Source organism: Eriocheir sinensis, chromosome 9 (assembly GCF_024679095.1).
Source record: "Eriocheir sinensis breed Jianghai 21 chromosome 9, ASM2467909v1, whole genome shotgun sequence".
NCBI lineage: Eukaryota > Metazoa > Arthropoda > Malacostraca > Decapoda > Varunidae > Eriocheir > Eriocheir sinensis.
In genome coordinates this window covers 8,884,118-8,904,382 of record NC_066517.1, presented here as the reverse complement: position 1 = coordinate 8,904,382, position 20,265 = coordinate 8,884,118, and the positions used below count along the sequence as shown (strand labels likewise).

Sequence of the window (20,265 nt, the reverse complement as noted above, 5' to 3'; positions counted from 1 at the left end):
AGAGGTAAACGGTCATTAGAAAAACCGCAAAGGAGGTGGACTGAGAACATCAAAGAAGGGCTTAGAAACGCATGAACTTCCCTGCAACAAGTTTTGCAAGAGAGACGGCATGATGACCGGACAGGCTGGAGGAGGTTGACGCAAATTGACAGGTCGACGCAGACCTGGGCCTAGATTCACTAACGAGTTACGACGTTCATAAGTCACAAAAAATGTCTTAAGGCAACCTTCGGCTGCTTTGGGCTATTCACTGAACAGTTACGACACTCTTCCGGCACCGTAACTTTACGGCAGCTCCAGACATGGCGTAAGTTATCGTGACCCGTACGTAGGGCAGATTTTCTCCAAAACACAAGGAGGAATGAAGAAGGGGAAGACCCGCTGCCAAAATAATGAACAAAACGTCACAGTGGTATCAAAATATTGCTTTATAAGGACGTGTCAACCGTATATAATACCATTCACTGAATATGTGGTGATTGTGAACTCCTACACTATTGAATCAAATATCCTGCCGTAAACACTTGTGATAATATATATGGAGGGCTTGTAATGCAAGCAGGAGATTCACCAGGGGGTAATGTGGGCACTCATACATGCTCGGTGAATAATTTAGTCTTAATTTGTAGTTTGTAATACCTTAGACCACTAGCTCAACCAAGGATGGGCCGGGCTCCACCCGTTTACCGTTGATGAGGTTTCAGGCCCTGCACCCCCAAAGTTTCTCTTGGTTAGTCTTTTTCTCTGCCCTCCAATCTCCCTGAACATATTTCTGGGTGTCCCCCTGCCATTGTTTAGCAGATTTTAACGACCTATTTTACAGACACAAACTATTCATTACTGGGTAAATTATCATATCTTTTTTGTGGAGTTAGTTATCACCAGGAAACAATTATGAAAGTACTAGAGTTGATTTGGTGAGTCTCATACTTGGGTTGACAGTTTACTCTCCTCTGTAACGATAGGCTACTATCCCCAGCGGCAATTATAGGTTACAATTTTAGCAGAGTTAGGTTACCATCCACTAGGTTAAAATGAGTCTGTTAGTTTGTAAATAGATTTGGGAGTGCAGACGGCTGGACAATATATGCCGCAGTGCTTGTTATAGTGAATTCTGGGGTAAATTTGCTGCAGCACTTTCATAGCTGAATTATTGTGGTAATAAACAGATCCCCATTAAAAAGCATCATAACATACCACAGGAAATAAGTAATATGCATCTCAAATAGACTGCTCCTGCTAAGCAATTACCCATTCTTTGCAACATGCATTATATGTTTGTTGGATATTTTGGTAATTTAGTCATCCCATGGCTCATTCTTGTCTCAATGATATTTACTGTATTAAGGTATTACATTTACTATTTAGTATGCTAGTTTTACTGGGTGTTATAGATGATGTGTCTAGTAAAGGTAGGGTGAAGTTGGGGGCATAAACATAGCTGTGTGTGGCCTCGGTGTTCATCTCCATCACATGGTAACCTATTGCTGGTAAATTAGCAACCTAGCAACACCTGTCAAGGTTTGATTCATCACCCAGTTTTATTCCCACTCATAGTGTCATAGTTACTATAAGTGAAAAAGTTTTTTATTATCTTAGGTTGAGGCTAAATATATATAGATATATATATATATATATATATATATATATATATATATATATATATATATATATATATATATATATATATATATATATTTCATGCAAAAGGTTAAGTGAAATATATAATTACTTCATTTTCTATTTATAGCACAACATTAAAACTAGAAAATAAAGGTTATTTGTTCATAGACTATAAAAAATCTTTCTCACCTTGAAATTCAAGTTATTTTGGGGGTATTGACAAGAAAATAATGTTTCTGATTTTAACTCATATATGCACTTTTTTCATTTATGTAACCTAACCTTACTAAAGTACTGACTCGTATGTTGCTGGTACAAGTTGAGAACATAATGAAAGAGTGGGCATTGATATATACATTATTAAATATTTAAATGTGTTAAATAGTGTACTGGCAATAAAATACAGGAAATCATCGAGCAAATTGGTGTTTGGGTGTGTTTCGTTAAGAACTCGGTAGAGTTCTTCAAAGACAATGGCACTGCCCACTGTCAAAACACATTCCACTATACCTAGAAAATTTCCACGACGACTGTTAGCTCTCAAGATATAGCTGGAAGCCAGACTCTTTCTCAAGTCATCAGAGTTTTGAGAGAAGTCTTGGGCTCTCCAGGATGTGACACACACACACACACACACACACTCACATACACACAAACACACAATTATATACTTTGAGAGTAAGAGTAGTAAAGTTGGGGGGATACGCAGTAGCAGCACATGACCTCTGTGCTCATCTCCGTAACATTGGCCCTTGAGACTGTGGTGGAAGGGAGCCTATTACCCCGGGACACAGGGCCAGATATATAAGTTACCACAGTTTACCTTCCCCAGATTTCCCCAGGTACCCATTTATCGACCAGCCTGAGAGGGAGGATGAACAGCTGGGTGAGCTGCACGCCGACTGCCCGGGCCGGGATTCGAACCCGGGCCTGCGGAGTAGAAGCCAGGCACGGTAACCACTAGACCACGGAGGCGTATAACTTTGAGAGTGGCACAGGCTAAATGAACTTAATTATAATGCTTTTGAAAGTCACTTAATCTGACTTCATATATATGATAACAACTTCTTTACCAATTAAAGAAAGAACTGCTGGTATACATGAACACAATCACAACTTAAATTGTAAAAAAAGGGGAGACATTATCAAACTCTAAAAATTAACTGCAGGACAATATGGCTGAGCTTATTATACACTTAATAAAATGTAAAGCTTATAGCACCTGTGGTGTGAATTATTTGGAGCAATTCTTCACAGCCTGCTATTAAACATCTTTTTATATGTTATTTCCTATAGAAAACAATTAAATAAATTGCAAATCCAAAACATGTTTGAAGAAAGCAAAATAGACCTTTAGTGATGCATAAGAAATACAGAATTTCATGCCCTGCAATATTCAACAAAGTCCTGAAAAGCTCCAGCTATTGCAGTCATTCTGGTTGAAACTATTCAAGGAAATTACACATTTCTGCAAACTATCCAGTAATATATGCTGGTCTTGCTTCTTCAGAATCTTTTATCTTGTGTCTCCTGCCTGGAAGTTTAAGGGTCCGACGCTGCACCAATGCTGGGACATATGGGCTGCTAAGTGTTGTAGCACCCACTACACTTACAGGTTACACTCAGTTTCCTATAAAAGGAAAATTATTTGCTTGGTCATCATAACCAGGTTCATAAGATAGATATTTACATAGATTTACATAGAAAATCAGACCACATAGACCCCATGGTCCAGACTAGGTGGTCTGTCCTTAAACCTAAGTGATTTCACATTAACCAGATGGCTCCAAAACGTTGCTTTTCTACTCTAGTTAATATTAAGTTCAAGGAAGTGACGGTCGAGCTTGTTTTTAAAGGAGTCAATCGTGTTACACTGGACCATTGATGGTGGGAGCTTATTCCATTCTCGCACTACAACGTTGGTGAAGAAAAATTTCGTGCAGTCTAAATTTACTTGTCTACATTTGAGTTTTGTGCCATTGTTCCTCGTTCGCAAAGTGTCATCGATCATAAACAATTTTGTTCTGTCTACATTCGTGAAACCATTAAGTATTTTAAAACATTCGATCAGTTTTCCTCGGAGGCGACGTTTCTCAAGAGAGAACATGTTAAGGGTGGAAAGCCTTTCTTCGTAGGATTTGTCGCGCAAGGAAGGGATCATTTTTGTTGCTCGACGCTGAACACCTAGTTTAGCAATGTCCTTTGCATGGTGGGGAGACCAAAACTGTACCGCATATTCCAAGTGGGGTCTGACTAAACTATTGTAGAGCGGAAGTATTACATCTTTATTCTTGAATAAAAAGTTTCTTTTAATGAAGCCCAACATTCTGTTCGCTTTATTTGCTGCATCGATGCATTGATGTAAGAATTTGAGGTTTGACGCGATTTTAATCCCCATGTCCTTAACGCATTGAACGCTTGTGAGTTTAACGCCGCGTATTTCGTAATCGAACTTCTTATTTTTTGTTCCAACTTGAAGGACCTGGCACTTGTCTACGTTAAAGGGCATCTCCCATTTATCTGACCAAGCTCAATTTTTGTGCAAATCCTCTTGGAGGGTTTGCCTGTCTTCGTCAGTAAGAACCGAGTTACCAATCTTTGTGTCGTCTGCAAATTTACTAATGCGATTATTGAGTCCAACACCCACGTCGTTGATGTAAATAATGAAGAGCACTGGGCCAAGAACCGAGCCCTGAGGGACGCCACTAGTGACCAGCGCCCACTCTGAGTTAAATCCGTCAATCACAACTCTTTGTTGTCTGTTGCTCAACCAATTCGCGATCCATTGGTTTACTTGACCCTCAATGCCTATTTGCTTTAATTTATAAAGTAATTTATGATGTGGGACTTTATCAAACGCTTTCTGGAAATCAAGATAGACTACGTCCACTGATTTGGTTACGTCTTAAATTGAGAAGAGATCGTTATAAAAGGTCAGTAGGTTTGACAGGCTGAATCTTTTCTGGAAATCAAGACAGACTATGTCCAATGATTTTGTGACGTCATAAACTGAGAAGAGGTCGTTATAAAAAGTCAATAGGTTTGATAGGCAGGATCTTTTGTTACGGAAGCCATGTTGTGAATCCCCAATTAATGAGTGGCTTTCGAGGTAGCTCACAATTTTGTCTCTAATTATGCTCTCGAGTAGCTTACCTAATTGAAGTTAGACTAATGGGTCGGTAGTTACCTGGTATTTTTGGCTCCTTTCTTAAAAATCGGTGTCACGTTAGCTTTTTTCCAATCCCAAGGGACGATGCCTTGTCGCAAGGTCATATTGAATATGGTAGTGAGGGAGGAGAGTATTTCTCTCTTTGTTTCTTTAAGCAGTATAGGATATACTTTGTCGGGTCCGGGGCTTTTATTTGTTTTAAGTGAATGGAGAGCTTTAAGGACTTCATCGGTTGTTATTTAAAAATTAGGCAATGCATGCTCGAGATTTACAATAGTACTGGTGTTGATGGTAGCGAGAGGAAGACTGTTAATATTAAACACCGAGGAAAAGTAATTGTTTAAGAGGTTTGCAATGTGTTGGCTGTCAGTCACTAGCGCACCGTCGCTGTTTGTTAAAGGTCCAATACCACTTTTGATCGCCTTTCTGTTGTTTATGTAACTGAAGAAAGATTTCGGATTATTTTTACGGTTGGCTGCAATATTTTCTTCATATCTACGCTCTGCCTGACCTACTAGTCTTTTTACTCGTCGCCTGGCATCATTATAAAGTCTAATGTTTTCGGGCGTGCTTTGTTCTTTCTTTAACCTGTAAAACAATTTTCTCTCATTGACTGATTGTTTAATTTCGCTATTAAACCACGGTGGGCTTTTATTAGTGTTAATTCGTTTCTCGCACAAGGGGACGAATGTGTTCTGCTGATTGAGTAAGTGATTTTTAAAGCTTAGCCAGGCTTCCTCTACGTTGCCGTCATCTGATAGTTGTATTTCTGTTAGTTTTTGTCGGATTTCTACGAAGTTAGCTCTTTTGAAATTGGGCACCTTTACTTTATTTTCAGTCACTGATGATTGAACTCTAATGTCGACGCGCACTAATTTATGATCGCAAGAACCAAGGTGTTCTCCTACCGTGACATTACTGACTAGGTTATCTTGGGTCGTTATAACAAGGTCGAGTATATTATTTTGTCGAGTTGGCTCAGAAACCATTTGGCTTAGATAATTTTCTTCTAGAAATTCGATCATTCTATGTGACTCGCCTTCTGTACCTGACAGTGTCGCCCAGTCGATATGGGGGAGGTTAAAGTCTCCTAATATCAGTGAGTCGTTGTTATTAAGTGACTGCCTTAAGACGCTGTACATTTCATCGAGTGATTGCCCAGGAGGTCTGTAAATGACAGATATATTTAAATTGACTTTTGCAATGTTGACTCGCACGCACAAATGTTCAACATTACTGTTTCCCGGTGTTTTGTCAGGGGGTTGCAAATAGCTTTTGACATAAAGGGCGACGCCACCGTCTCTACGGTTTACACGATCTTTGTTGAAGAGTCTGTAACCATCTATGTTGTATTCGGAACTTAAATCAATATTTGTGGTGTCGATAAATGTTTCGGTTATAGCAATTATGTCAAAATTTTCTGTTAGAGCAAGACATCTCAGTTCATCAAATTTGTTTCTTAGGCTACGCGCATTGAAACTAAGGATTTAAGTTATCTAGAGGCTTGGTAATAGAGGTGGTGGTACTTGCGGTTACGGGTTTGTTGCGATGCACGGCGTCTATTTACACGGGCGGGGTGGAGGGACGTGGCTGTGACTCGTTTTTTGCTCGGATGACACGTACTGCGTCGTTGAGGAGCCTTCCGAATCTGGCTGCCCCGATGGGAGACAGGTGCAATCCGTCCCTGTGGAAGAGCTCACTTTGTCCATAGAAATTGTCCCATGCGTTGAAGAACTCCACGTCAAGCTCCCTACAAAGAGTCTGTAAGCGATTGTTTAGGCTGAAGGCCTTACTGAAAAAGTCGCTCTCCGCCCAAAGTCGCTCTCCGCCCAAGAGAGAGAGAGAGAGAGAGAGAGAGAGAGAGAGAGAGAGAGAGAGAGAGAGAGAGAGAGAGAGGTAAAAGTGACTGGCTAGTAGTTAAAGGTTAAGAAGCAATGAAGTAGAAAGTTTATAGTTAATAAACTTAATCTGTGGAAATGAAGAAAGCAAAGAAATACAATGACTAAGTTATAATAGTGAATTTAAAGTATCTATGTTTTAATAGGAAGTTAGTTTATCTCAAGCACTATGAAAGAGCTTTTTACTTATTGTTATTGCACTTATAGTAGAGCGACAGTGTTTTAAGCCATAATACAGCAAGCTGCTCTTTGGAAAGTATGCCGTTTTATCTACTTTCCAATATCTGAACAGCTGACAATGTCTGAGCTCCACTCCTAATCCTAGCCACATTACTGGGCAGTGCCCTGGTGGCAGAAGTGGCAAATCTTAATGACTGATATGTTTGCTAAGCTCTGCTGCTCAGTAAATGGCCTCACCTCTGAAAATACTGAAATGACATCACGTACTGAAGTGTGTGTGGCCCCATATCCTTTCCCCTCTCCATGGTGAGATAACTTGGTGCATGCAATTATATTACACTTTTACCTACAGAGGAGGTCAAAACAGGGTAATGAGACTGATCATGGACAACTTGGAGGACAAAGTCATGGCTAAGAACTGACAGAAAGGCACGTTTATAACGTTACCTAAAGGATACCTTCATGCAGGTTAACAAAAATGTTTCACTCACGAGCACGTTTTAGCAACAATATACCAAGCTGACTCTCCACATGACAAGTGATTGGCTTACCTGAACTTCCTCACTTCATCTCCGTACTCCCGGTGGCGCAGACAACATCGTCTGCCTCTGTCACAGACAGCGCCTGCCTCTGTCACGGGCCACGTGCTGCACTGGTGTTGAGGTTCCTGTGATTGGCTACTGTCTCTAGAGTTTTTTTTTTTTTTTTTTTTTTTTTTTTACAGCAAAGGAGACAGCTCAAGGGCACAAAAAAGTAAACATTAATAAAAAAAAAAAGCCCGCTACTCGCTGCTCCCAAAAAGAATCCAAAGAGGTGGCCGAAAGATAAGTCAGCTTCGGGAGGAGAGGTGTCCTGATACCCTCCTCTTGAAAGAGTTCAAGTCGTAGGCAGGGGGAAATACAGATGAAGGAAGATTGTTCCAGAGTTTACCAGCGTGAGGGATGAAAGAGTGAAGATGCTGGTTAACTCTTGCATAAGGGGTTTGGACAGTATAGGGATGAGCATGAGTAGAAAGTCGAGTGCAGCGGGGCCGCGGGAGGGGGGGAGGCATGCAGTTAGCAAGTTCAGAAGAGCAGTCAGCGTGGAAATATCGATAGAAGATAGAAAGAGAGGCAACATTGCAGCGGAATTTAAGAGGTAGAAGACTATCAGTATGAGGAGGAGAGCTGATGAGACGAAGAGCCTTTGCCTCCACTCTGTCCAGAAGAGCTGTGTGAGTGGAGCCCACACATGAGATGCATACTCCATACGAGGGCGGACAAGGCCCCTATATATGGACAGCAACTGTGCAGGGGAGAAGAAATGGCGGAGACGGTACAGAACGCCCAGCCTCGAGGAAGCTGATTTAGTAAGAGATAAGAAGTTTCTAGTTGAGATTTTGAGTTAAGGATAGACCGAGGATGTTTAGTGTTGAGGAAGGTGATAGCTGGGTGTTGTCAAAGAATAGGGGATAGTTGTTTGGAAGATTGTGTCGAGTGGATCGGTGGAGAAACTGTTTTTGAGGCGTTGAAGGACACCAGGTTCTTCTTGCCCCAATCGGAAACAATAGTAAGGTCTGAGGCTAAGCGTTCTGCAGCCTCCAGCCTTGAGTCGTTAAGTTCCTGTAGGGTGGGTCTTCTATTAAAAGAAGTTGAGTAATGCAGAGTGGAATCATCGGCGTAGGAATGGATAGGACAGTTCGTTTTGGAAAGAAGATCATCAATGAACAACAGAAAAAGAGTGGGAGATAGGACAGAACCCTGTGGGACACCACTGTTAATAGATTTAGGGGAAGAACAGTGACCGTCTACCAAGGCAGAAATAGAACGGTCAGAAAGGAAACTGGAGATAAAGGTACAGAGAGAAGGATAGAAACCGTAGGAGGGTAGTTTAGAAAGCAAAGATTTGTGCCAGACCCTATCAAAAGCTTTTGATATGTCCAGCGCAATAGCAAAAGTTTCACCGAAACGGCTAAGAGAGGATGACCAAGAGTCAGTTAAGAAGGCTAGGAGATCACCAGTAGAACGCCCCTTGCGGAACCCATACTGGCGATCAGATAGAAGGTCAGAAGTGGAAAGGTGCTTTTGAATCTTACGGTTAAGGATTGATTCAAAAGCTTTAGATAGACAAGAAAGTAAAGCAATAGGACGGTAGTTTGAGGGATTGGAGCGGTCACCCTTCTTAGGTACAGGCTGTGTGAAGGCATACTTCCAGCAAGAAGGAAAGGTAGATGTTGACAGGCAGAGGCGAAAGAGTTTGACCAGGCAGGGTGACAGCACGGAGGCACAGTTTTTAAGGACAATAGGAGGCACTCCATCAGGTCCATAAGCCTTCTGAGGATTGAGGCCAGAGAGGGCATAGAAAACATCATTTTGAAGACGTATGTATCGAGCGCTGCCATTGGTTGAACGAAATATGTCAACAACACACTACGCCGTCTGTCGGCGGGAGTGTGAAACAGCGTTAAGGCAGAAAAATCTAAACATGGCGGACTTAAGATTTTTTTGTGAATCGCAAAATACGACAATCTTATCTCCGCCATATTGGATCCGCTTAAGATTGTCGTATCTGCGAGGCGTTAGTGTATCTGGGCCCTGGCAAGCGGACGGTGAGAAGATGAGGTATACAACTATAACATGTAGCTTCAACATGTTTGCATGCTATATGAATCATTTATAAGCAACACAATATTATCATAAATGCGGTATGTGTGTGTGTGTGTGTGTGTGTGTGTGTGTGTGTGTGTGTGTGTGTGTGTGTGTGTGTTTACGTCTTCGCCTGTGGCACCGGTAGGCGCTGGGACTCGCTAAGTGTGTGTGTGTGTGTGTGTGTGTGTGTGTGTGTGTGTGTGTGTGATCTTGACATTTGCACTGAGATCAGGTGGATCGTTTAACGGTTTATATCAAAATAAGAAAACATAATCCAACCTTTGAAAAAAAGCCGAGGGTTTTTTTATAATAAACTTTTTTGCGGTACGGAAGAAAATAATCCCGTATACAAGAAACCTTTGCTTCTTCATGTATTCCCCGTCGAAGCGGAGTCACTCTGTCATGATGGCGGGGTTTGAAGCGGGGTGGCGGCACCACCTACCCGATAGCGTGCCTGCCTCGGCAGGGCTCGGTGCCCGTCGAGCTCTTAGACCAGACCTCTTAGACCTTCATCACCGATATAGGAGGCTTACCGGTGAAGTCGTATGCGCCTTCCCTTTTACAACCTTGGGCAGGACTAGTGTCACCCCCACGTGTCTGCCGCGCGTGGCGTCCCGTACATTGGGAGGATGGGAAAGTGAAACTGCTATTTATAGATATATGAGTAACAAAACTACTCTTCCCCGGCCTGCGCTTCCCTGGATACTCCGAATCGACCCACTTTCATCACCACGCCGGAGCCTTTCATGGCTCCTGGTGGTGATTGTGGGAAGTCCCTCCCCTTCCGTGGGTCTGATCATGACAAGTATTTGCGACCTGGAAGTCCATGAAATGGTTCTCATAAACTTCGGGGTTCCCCAACCTCCCAAGTTTAAGTTTTGGTTGACACCATCAGACTCAGCAGTGACTGTAGAATCAAGATGTATTGTAAAAACTCGACAAAAAAAAAATGGTATTACGATGAGTTGAACAGGGAAAATGTTAAAAAAATGTTTATAACACGTTTTAATTATGCTCACTATTTTAAACAGTTGTTCATTAACTGCAGAAATATATTATTACATGACGTAGGAAAATCTCTCATGAACACGATAGTGTGATCAGAATGCAGATGAAGCTCCACATATTGAAGACACAGGGTTGTTTATAGCAACATGTCACTCGCCTCAACCATCATGGCGCGCGCGACACTCATTTTTTTTAACATCATCATACAGGGTGTCTCGACGCCGTGATGGTTGGGGCGAGTGAAATGTTGCTATAAATAACTCTGTGTTTTCAAAACGTAGAGCTTTAACTGCATTCTGATCACACTATCGTGTTCACGAGAAATTTTCCTGCGTAATGTAATAATATATTTCTGCAGTCAATGAACAACTGTTGAAATCAGTGAGCATAAGTAAAACATGTTATAAACATTTTTTTAACATCTTCATGGTTCAACTCATCATAAATCTATTTTCTTATTTGTTTTGTCGAGTTTTTACAATATATCTTGATTCTACAGTCACTGCTGAGTCTGATGGTGTCAACCAAAACTGGCTAGCTCGTATATGAGGTGAGCTATGGCATATAATAAAGAAACATGTCTCACTCGAGCATGCAAGATGTGGTCCGACATGAGTGTTAGCGGGAGAGCGGAGCAGCCAATCAGCTGCAAGCTTACCAACCTGCCTAGGCGCCAGGAATCTAGCTTAAGTGAACAGACTATAGCTCTTGCTCTGTTACTTTTTAAAATCAACACTTTTGGTATATAAATGTAGTTATTCTTATAATCGCTCTTCCTTATGGCTATTTATTAGTTTATCACCCACAAATATTAGAAACATATTTCAGGAATAATGATAGGATAGGCCAATGTTACGTTATGACTCCGTAGCATCACTACACATTATGTTAGTACTAAGCCAGGCCTAAAAATATACCAAGAAATCTTACAATAAATGAGTTAATTAGACTGTAGCCTAGCACCTTGTAGTAGTAAAAAGTAATAAAAAAGTCTAGCATCAAGCCATCAACAGCCGCTTCATTCGCTGGACGTTGTCCGTTTACGTGCAGTTCTGACTTAGTTTGGTTATGAACGTCGTTTCAGATTAATTTACAATAGTTCAAAAGGCACATCAATAAAGATAATTTTGCATTAGTTTTTATCGGTGCAATCTGTTATCTAACAGCTCACAAAGGGTTTTGGTAGGAATACAAAATCAATTTTATGCGCATCATAACAAGTTAAGAATTGACCAATGAGCGCGCAGTACCATCACCCATGCAATAATACCAAGTCTGCGAGTCCACCCCTGAAGGAAAATCTCTGCCAGTTCTCGTGGAACCAACTATATTGTTAATACTGGTACATATTGGTCGAGGCAGCACTGGAGCTGAAGCTATCAGGGAATCAGCTCTCCGGCTACAATAAAGCTAACTTTCGTCTTTCAGTGCTGCAAATGGATATTATTTACCATAACCTTATAATGAACACTGTTGAGCATTGGAATATTTATTTTTTCTTTCCAGATATCAAAACAAAATTAGTGATGAAAACTTCGTGTGACAGAAACAGGAATGTTGTGTTGGTATTTGGCTTTGTGGTGGCGTTGTGTGTCACTCTTAACTTGCATTGGCCGCCCAACTCTGAAGCGGGAGACTTCTTCAGTCTGAGTAAGTCTATTAATGTTTTGTGTGTGCGCTTGGGTGTGTGCGTCAGTCCGTCAGAATTACTGATTGCCATGTTCCACAAGTGTATACCAGTTCATTCCTTGCACAGCTATGTACTGCCTGCCTGCAAGTATGTTTGTATATCTCCTTGCCTTTCTGCCTTTCTAGAAATGCATGATTCCTATCCCAGAGTCTGCTTTTTAGATTTACGGACTGATTGCTTGAGCTAGGTATTCATGTCGCCGCAACTACAGCAATCATATGGCGCTGAACACAACACCTTAGATAAAAACATATACATTTATGTAAAAGTTCAAAATTTCTATCAATAATTTTAAGAATAATAAAATAACCTCTTAACAACAACAAAAAAAAAAAAAATGCAGCAGAAGTAAACGTAGGTATTGTTTTCATGGGCAAAATATGACTTTCTTTCGTGAAGACCGATGTTTTCTGGACAAACTAGTTAAAAACCTACTTTTGGGGGTAATCACATCAGTACTCCCCGCGCGCGCTCCGCCCCGCCCCTCCGTGCAGTCTTGCCGACTTATTTTTTTTCCTAACCTAACCTAACCTGTGCGAACGAATATCCTCTCTCTCTCTCTCTCTCTCTCTCTCTCTCTCTCTCTCTCTCTCTCTCAATAGTCAGGAATTAATTATAAACTAGACCAACCCCGAATACCAACCTTAGGCTCGGGGGGGGGGGGGGGGGTCACCGCCCCTCGACCCCCCAACTGTTGTGCTGGATATTTAAGCTAATTTTTCAATAATACCATTGAAGTCATGTATACATGTTTATGTATACAAAATAAAATCGGTCCCAAACATGCCAATTTGCATCGATAATACACCATACAAGCACACGAAAGACAAGCTATGATTTTATGGATTTTCAAATGCCTATTAATTCATTAAAAAGATTTCTGGCTTTGCAATTGCAATTAAAGTGTGTTTTAATAACTTAATAAACAACGATTAATGTTCGAAATAACATGAAAAAGTTAATATTAACTGTCGAGTGTGATGCTAGGCTATTTGGAATATTAGGCTACCCATGTTCGAGTATGATCTCACTATACTGTTTGATAAAGGTTTGCATTTCGTGTACTTGTATTGTATAATATCGATGCAAATCGGAATGTTTGCGGTTTATATAAAAGGGCTTGAGTGTTCTTTGTATACACAAACATTCAAATATATCACTGAAAATAAGAAAAGCTGATCTTCTCGCGATCACGAAATAACAATAAACATATGATACATCTACGTTCGCGAGTGGACAGATGTAATGATACCGACTATAGTCGATCGACTATAACTTGAGCCTTTAGGCACGACTCCCCTGAACCACGCTACTGCCACATCACCCCATCACTCTCCTCAGAGGAGCTCTCTACCCCCCCCCCCCCTCTCTCTCTTATTTACGTTTTATATAATATCCTTTGCTTGGCTGTGCGGGACGCAAGAGTGAGACCTACGTGAGTCTTCCATGGTGGCGGAAGGGTGAATGGTGCGGCACCGTCTCATGAGCCACGTTGTTAGAGTCGTTGTCTTTCCCTCGAATCCCAAGCCATTCATAACACCATGCAGTCGTATTATGATTATATATATTCTATAAATAGATAACGTACAGACTAACAGTGAGACAGATCGCCATGCGCAGGTCATCGCTAGATGTGCAAAAAAATGGGAGGTTCCCCGGGCCAAGCCACAGGGTTCAAGTTAGAGTCGAAAGACTATAGTATAAACCAGTCACTCATAAGGGTGGGCAGTTACCGTTAATTTGAGTACCAGCAGTAACCGGTACCGAAAACTCAGGTATCGTTAGTAGCGGTACCGGTACAGCAAGCAGTGTTTTTTTTATCCTAATGACGCCTAATGAAATTTCTAATTAAATTTTCTGTAAAGAAAACTCTCTCTCTCTCTCTCTCTCTCTCTCTCTCTCTCTCTCTCTCTCTCTCTCCTGAATGAAGTGAATATTTATTTTTTATAAAAAAATAGCATACATAGTTATTATGGATGGACTCATAGTCTAATAACAATAACAGTATAATTTTATTAGCAAACCTTTAAAAACTTCTTCAGCAAGGCCTTCAGCCTCAACAGCCGCTAACAGACTCTTTGCAAGGAGCTTGACGTCGAGTTCTTTAACACCTGGGACAATTTCTACGGCCAGGGTGAGCTCTTCCATAGGGACGGAATACACCTGTCTCCCATCAGGGCAGCCAGATTCGGAAGGCTCCTTAACGACGCAGTACGTGACACCCGAACAAAAAAACTGCTCTCGGACGCGTCCCTCCACCCCACCCGTGTAAAGAGACGGCATGCAACACAACAATCGCGAAAACGTGAACCCGCAAGTAAAACCACCTCTATTACCTTAAGATAACATAAAAGTCCTAAGTTTCAATGCACGTAGCCTAAGAAACAAGTTTGATGAATTGAGACGTCTTGTTTCAACATAAAATTTTGACGTAATTGCTATAACCGAATCATTCATCGACACCACATACATTGATTTAAGTTCAGAATACAACATAGATCGCTACAGACTCTTCAACAAAGCCGTAGAGGTGGTGGTGTCCCCCTTTATGTCAAAAGCTATTTGCAACCCACTGACAGAACACCAAGAGACAGTAACGCTGAACATTTGTGCGTTCGAGTAAAAATTGCAAAAATCAATCTAAATATATGTCACCTACAGGCTTCCGGGGCAATCACTCGAAGATGTTGAAATGTACAGCGTTTTAAGGCAGTCACTTAATAACAGCGACTCACTGATATTAGGAGACTTTAACCTCCCCCATATCGACAGGGCGACACTATCAGGTACAGAAGGCGAGTCACATAGAATGATCGAACTTTTAGAAGAAAATTATCCAAGCCAAATGGTTACTGAACCAACCCGACAAAATAATATACTAGACCTTGTTATAGCGACCCGAGATAATCTAGACAGTAATGTTACGGTAGGAGAACACCTCGGTTCTTGCGATCATAAATTAGTGGGCGTCGACATGAGAGCTCAAACAACAGTGTCTGAAAATAAAGTAAAGGTACCCAATTTCAAAAGAGCTAATTTCGCTGAAATCCGACGAAAACTAACAGAAATACAACTATCAGATGACGGCAACGTAGAGGAAATCTGGCTAAACTTTAAAACATCATTTACTCAGCAGAACACATTTGTCCTATTGTGCGAGAAGCGAAGTAACACTAATAAAAACCCACCTTGGTTAATGGTTAAGAAGATAAAATTGTTTTACAGGCTAAATAAATAACAAAACACGCCCGAAAACATTTGACTTTATCATGAAGCCAGGCGGCGAGTAAAAATATTAATAGGTCAGGCAAAGCGTAGATATGAAGAAAACATTGCGGCCAACTGTAAAAATAATCCGAACTCCTTCTTCAGTTATATAAACAATAGGAAGGCGATCAGAAGTGGAATTGGACCTTTAAGAAACAGTGACGGTGAACTAGTGACAGCCAACACGTTGCAAACCTATTAACAATTGCTTTTCCTCGGTGTTTAATACTAGCAGTCTTCCCACCACTACCATCAAAACCAGTGACGACAACAGTACTAATGTAAATCTCGAGCATGCCTTGCCCTACTTCGTAATAACTACCGATGAAGTCCTAAAAGCTCTCTAATCCCTTAAAACAAATAAAAGTCCCGGACCAGACAAAGTATATCCTATACTGCTTAACCCGGTAGCTGCGAGAACCATGTTTCTTAAAGGTCCCTCTAAGCAAGAAAAATGAGAAACAATCATCACTCACGCAAACCATTTCATAATATGTATCAACGTATTTGTGATCAGTTTATGCATCATCTATTTTGGGGGGTCTTTATCATGGCACAAATTTGGTCCGTCGCTGGTACACGGTAAAGCCACAAATTTGGCCCGTCGCTGCTAACGGGTTAAAGAAACAAAGGGCGAAATACTCTCCTCCCTCACAACCGTATTCAATATGTCCTTGCGACAAGGCATCGTCCCTTCGGATTGGAGAAAGGCTAACGTGACACCGATTTTTAAGAAAAGAGACAGAAAAATACCAGGTAATTACATGCCCATTAGTCTAACTTCAATTGTTGGTAAGCTACTCGAGAGCATAATTAGAGACAAAATTGTGCGTTACCTTGAAAGCCACTCATTAATTGGGGATTCACAACATGGCTTCCGTAACAAAAGATCCTGCCTATCAAACCTATTGACTTTTTATAACGACCTCTTCTCAGTTTATGACGTCACAAAATCATTGGACATAGTCTGTCTTGATTTCCAGAAAGCGTTTGATAAAGTGCCACATCATAAATTACTTTATAAATTAAAGCAACTAGGTATTGACGGTCAAGTATACCAATGGATCGCGAATTGGTTGAGCAACAGACAACAGAGAGTGGTGATCGACGGATTTAACTCAGAGTGGGCGCCGGTCACTAGGCGTCCCTCAAGGCTCGGTTCTTGGCCCAGTGCTCTTCATTATTTACATCAACGATGTGGATGTTGGAATCAATAATCGCATTAGTAAATTTGCAGACGACACACAGATTGGTAACTCGGTTCTCACTGACGAAGACGGACAAACCCTCCACGAGGATTTGCATAAAATTTCAGCTTGGTCTGATAGATGGGAGATGCCCTTTAATGTAGACAAGTGCCAGGTCTTTCAAGTTGGAACAAGAAATGAGAAGTTCGATTACGAAATGCGCGGCGTCAAACTCAAAAGCGTTCAATACGTCAAGGACCTGTGTCTCAAAATCGCGTCAAACCTCAAATTCTCACAGCAATGTATCGATGCAGCAAATAAAGCGAACAGAATGCTGGGCTTCATGAAAATAAACTTTTTATTAAAAAATAAATATGTAATACTTCCGCTCTATAATAGTTTGATCAGACCCCACTTCGAATATGTGGTACAGTTTTGGTCTCCCCACCATGCAAAGGACATTGCTAAATTAGAAGGTGTTCAACGTTGGGCAACAAAAATGATCCCTTCCTCTCGAGAAACGTCGCCTCCGAAGAAAATGATCGAACATTTTAAAATATTTAATGGATTCACGAATGTGGACAAATCAAAATTGTTTATGATCGATGACACTTTGGAACGAGGAATAATGGCACAAAACGTAAATGTAGGCAAGTAAATTCAGACTGCACCAAATTTTTCTTCATCAATGTTGTAGTGCGAGAATGGAATAGGCTCCCACCTTCAGTGGTCCAGTGTAACACGACTGACTTCTATATAACAAGCTCGACCGACACTTCCTTCAACTTAACATTAACTAGAATTGAAATGCAAAGCTTTGGAGCCATCTGATTAATGTAGAATCACTTAGGTTTAAGGACAGACCACCTAGTCTGGACCATGGGGTCTGTGTGGTCGGATTTTCTATGTAAAACTATGTAAATCTCTCTCTCTCTCTCTCTCTCTCTCTCTCTCTCTCTCTCTCTCTCTCTCTCTCTCACACACACACACACACACACACACTACTCCGATAACTTAGTGGCTAAAGCACTGCGCTGCCAGGCTTCGCGGCCTGGCAGGCGGAAGTTCGAGCCCCGCTCACTCCGGGATTTTTCCGCTGAAAACTAATGTTATTGTCCCCCCTTGAGCAAGGGGGATGGGGTGTGTAATGTATGTGGGTGAATTGCACACACACACACACACACACACACACACATGCACGGGCAGTAATTTTTTATTTTTTATTACCAGAGAGGGATATGGGCTCCCCTGGGAATAGCAAGAGCCTTGAAGAGTCCCCCTTGCAAAGCATCAAGCAAGAAACACTTCCAAGGTCAACCGTCAAGGAAGTGGGGCCCCTTCCACTAGACATGGACCAAGAGGACCCAGCGCTAGCGGCTTACATTCGCTCCCTGATAGCGCCCCCCTCTAAGCTGCCCTACAACCTCACCAATCCAAAGAAGGAACACTTTTCTCAGTATTCACAGACCCAGTTCCTCATGCAGAGAATCTTTCCTAACATGGTACGTGTCCGATTATTCGATTCTTTTTAACATCTTAATGAAAATCAGCCACAATTTTTTTGCTTGGCTAGCTGGTCTTTTATTAGCTTGCTAATACATACCTTCAACCATCCTGCGACCATGTTGCACAAATCTATTTACTCAAGGTCATGCCTATGATGTCCAACCATTCAAATGGATAAGTTAATATGTCTCCATTCTGTAATCCCTTTCAGTGGTAAACTTTTTTTTGTCGTCCTCCACTGTCGATATTTTCATAAGGGCAGTGATGTGAAAACATTTTAAGTCTTACACTACCCGGGGAAACGTTTGTATTAGTCTTCAATGTCGTACTCGTTCTTTCCTTTTTTAATCATTTTACCTTAAGATTCAGTCGACCGATATTATGAAACCGATGCATAACATGATGTTAAGACGTGAATGATGAACACAAAAAATCAAACAAAATAGTGAATAAATGTTTTTTTTTCACTTAGATTGAACTCTCTTAAAACACCAAAACAATGCCAGTGTTCTATTTTTAATCACATTCGAGCGCTCTTTGATTCGGATAGTATAAAAATTGCAGATAAAAACGAAAAAAAAACGTGAAAAATGCCACAAACATAGAACTGTTGGTGGTAGCGAGTGTTCTAAGTGCTAATCGGTTCACGGATAGAGAAAGTCATATCCGCCAGGGTTACTTTATTAGACAAAACTTACACAGATCATCACGACAAGGACAACACATAGGATAGGTGTTTGTTTGTGTATGCGTTTGTGTGAATGTTGTTTGTGTAGGTTAACATTTAAGTGTTGGTGTATGTGTGGAACAATGTGTAACGGTGGACAACAAGAGAACGTGGACGGACAGTCAAAGGTAAACAAGTAACAAGAGATAAACAATTAGACGCACAAGAAACAGCGAGACGGGAGCACGAACGAAAACATTGACACAAAATAAGAATGAACAATGAGTCTATACTGCAACGCCCCATTTTCCGTTTTCACTGGAAGAGAGCACGCGACTGCTTGAGCGGTGGCTGCTACAAGTACTCCCCCCCAGTGACGAGGAAGGAGGAACGAAATCTTCCCAGGTGCGGGGGCGCTGTGGCAGACTTTGATGCGTTGCGGTGTGTAGTGTTGCGCGGTGAGTTGCGCTGAGTAGAGTTGCGTTGAGTAGTGTTCAGCTACGGTGAGTCGAGCTGGAGCGAGTAATGCGGTGACAACAGCTACGGTGAGTCGAGCTGGAGTGAGTAATGCGGTGACAACAGCTACGGTGAGTCGAGCTGGTGTGAGTAATGCGGTGACAACAGCTACGGTGAGTCGAGCTGAAGTGAGTAATGCGGTGACAACAGCTACGGTGAGTCGAGCTGGTGTGAGTAATGCGGTGACAACAGCTACGGTGAGTCGAGCTGGAGTGAGTAGTGCAGTGACAACAGCTACGGTGAGTCGAGCTGGAGTGAATTATGCGGTGACAACAGCTACGGTGAGTCGAGCTGGAGTGAGTAGTGCAGTGACAACAGCTACGGTGAGTCGAGCTGGAGTGAGTAGTGCAGTGACAACAGCTACGGTGAGTCGAGCTGGAGTGAGTAATGCGGTGACAACAGCTACGGTGAGTCGAGCTGGAGTGAGTAATGCAGTGAAAACAGCTACGGTGAGTCGAGCTGGAGTGAGTAGTGCAGTGACAACAGCTACGGTGAGTCGAGCTGGAGTGAGTAGTGCAGTGACAACAGCTACGGTGAGTCGAGCTGGAGTGAGTAGTGCAGTGACAACAGCTACGGTGAGTCGAGCTGGAGTGAGTAGTGCAGTGACAACAGCTACGGTGAGTCGAGCTGGAGTGTTGAGCAGCGATGAGTTGAGCAGCGAGGGGTTGAGCAGCGAGGAGTTGAACTGCGTGAGGTGGGCTGCGTGAGGTGGGCTGCGTGAGGTGGGCTGCGTAAGGTGGGCTGCGGTGAGTTGAGTGGTTGGCTGTTTAATAGATCCTGGAAGGCTTGAATCCGCACTCCCGAATCGCGAACCACGTAGACGGGTCCTGAGCAGAAGAGTGGTGCTCTGAAGGACACCGCCGTAGTAGAGGAAGAGTTGCATGTCGTCGTCAGGTATGGTGAAGTCGAGCGGCGTGGAGATGGGCA

The 20,265-nt window shown here is 42.0% G+C and overlaps 1 protein-coding gene across 1 annotated transcript in view; it reads left to right on the top strand.

Moving 5' to 3' along the window:
• The first annotated feature begins 12,015 nt into the window (after positions 1-12,015).
• LOC126995895 (uncharacterized) overlaps positions 12,016-20,265 on the top strand; it is a 38,352-nt gene continuing 30,102 nt past the window's right edge. The window contains exons 1-2 of the mRNA XM_050855793.1: positions 12,016-12,155; positions 17,880-18,151. Of these exons, the coding sequence (XP_050711750.1) occupies positions 12,032-12,155; positions 17,880-18,151 (396 nt within the window). The 5' untranslated portion in view covers positions 12,016-12,031. The remainder of the gene's footprint in view (positions 12,156-17,879; positions 18,152-20,265) is intronic.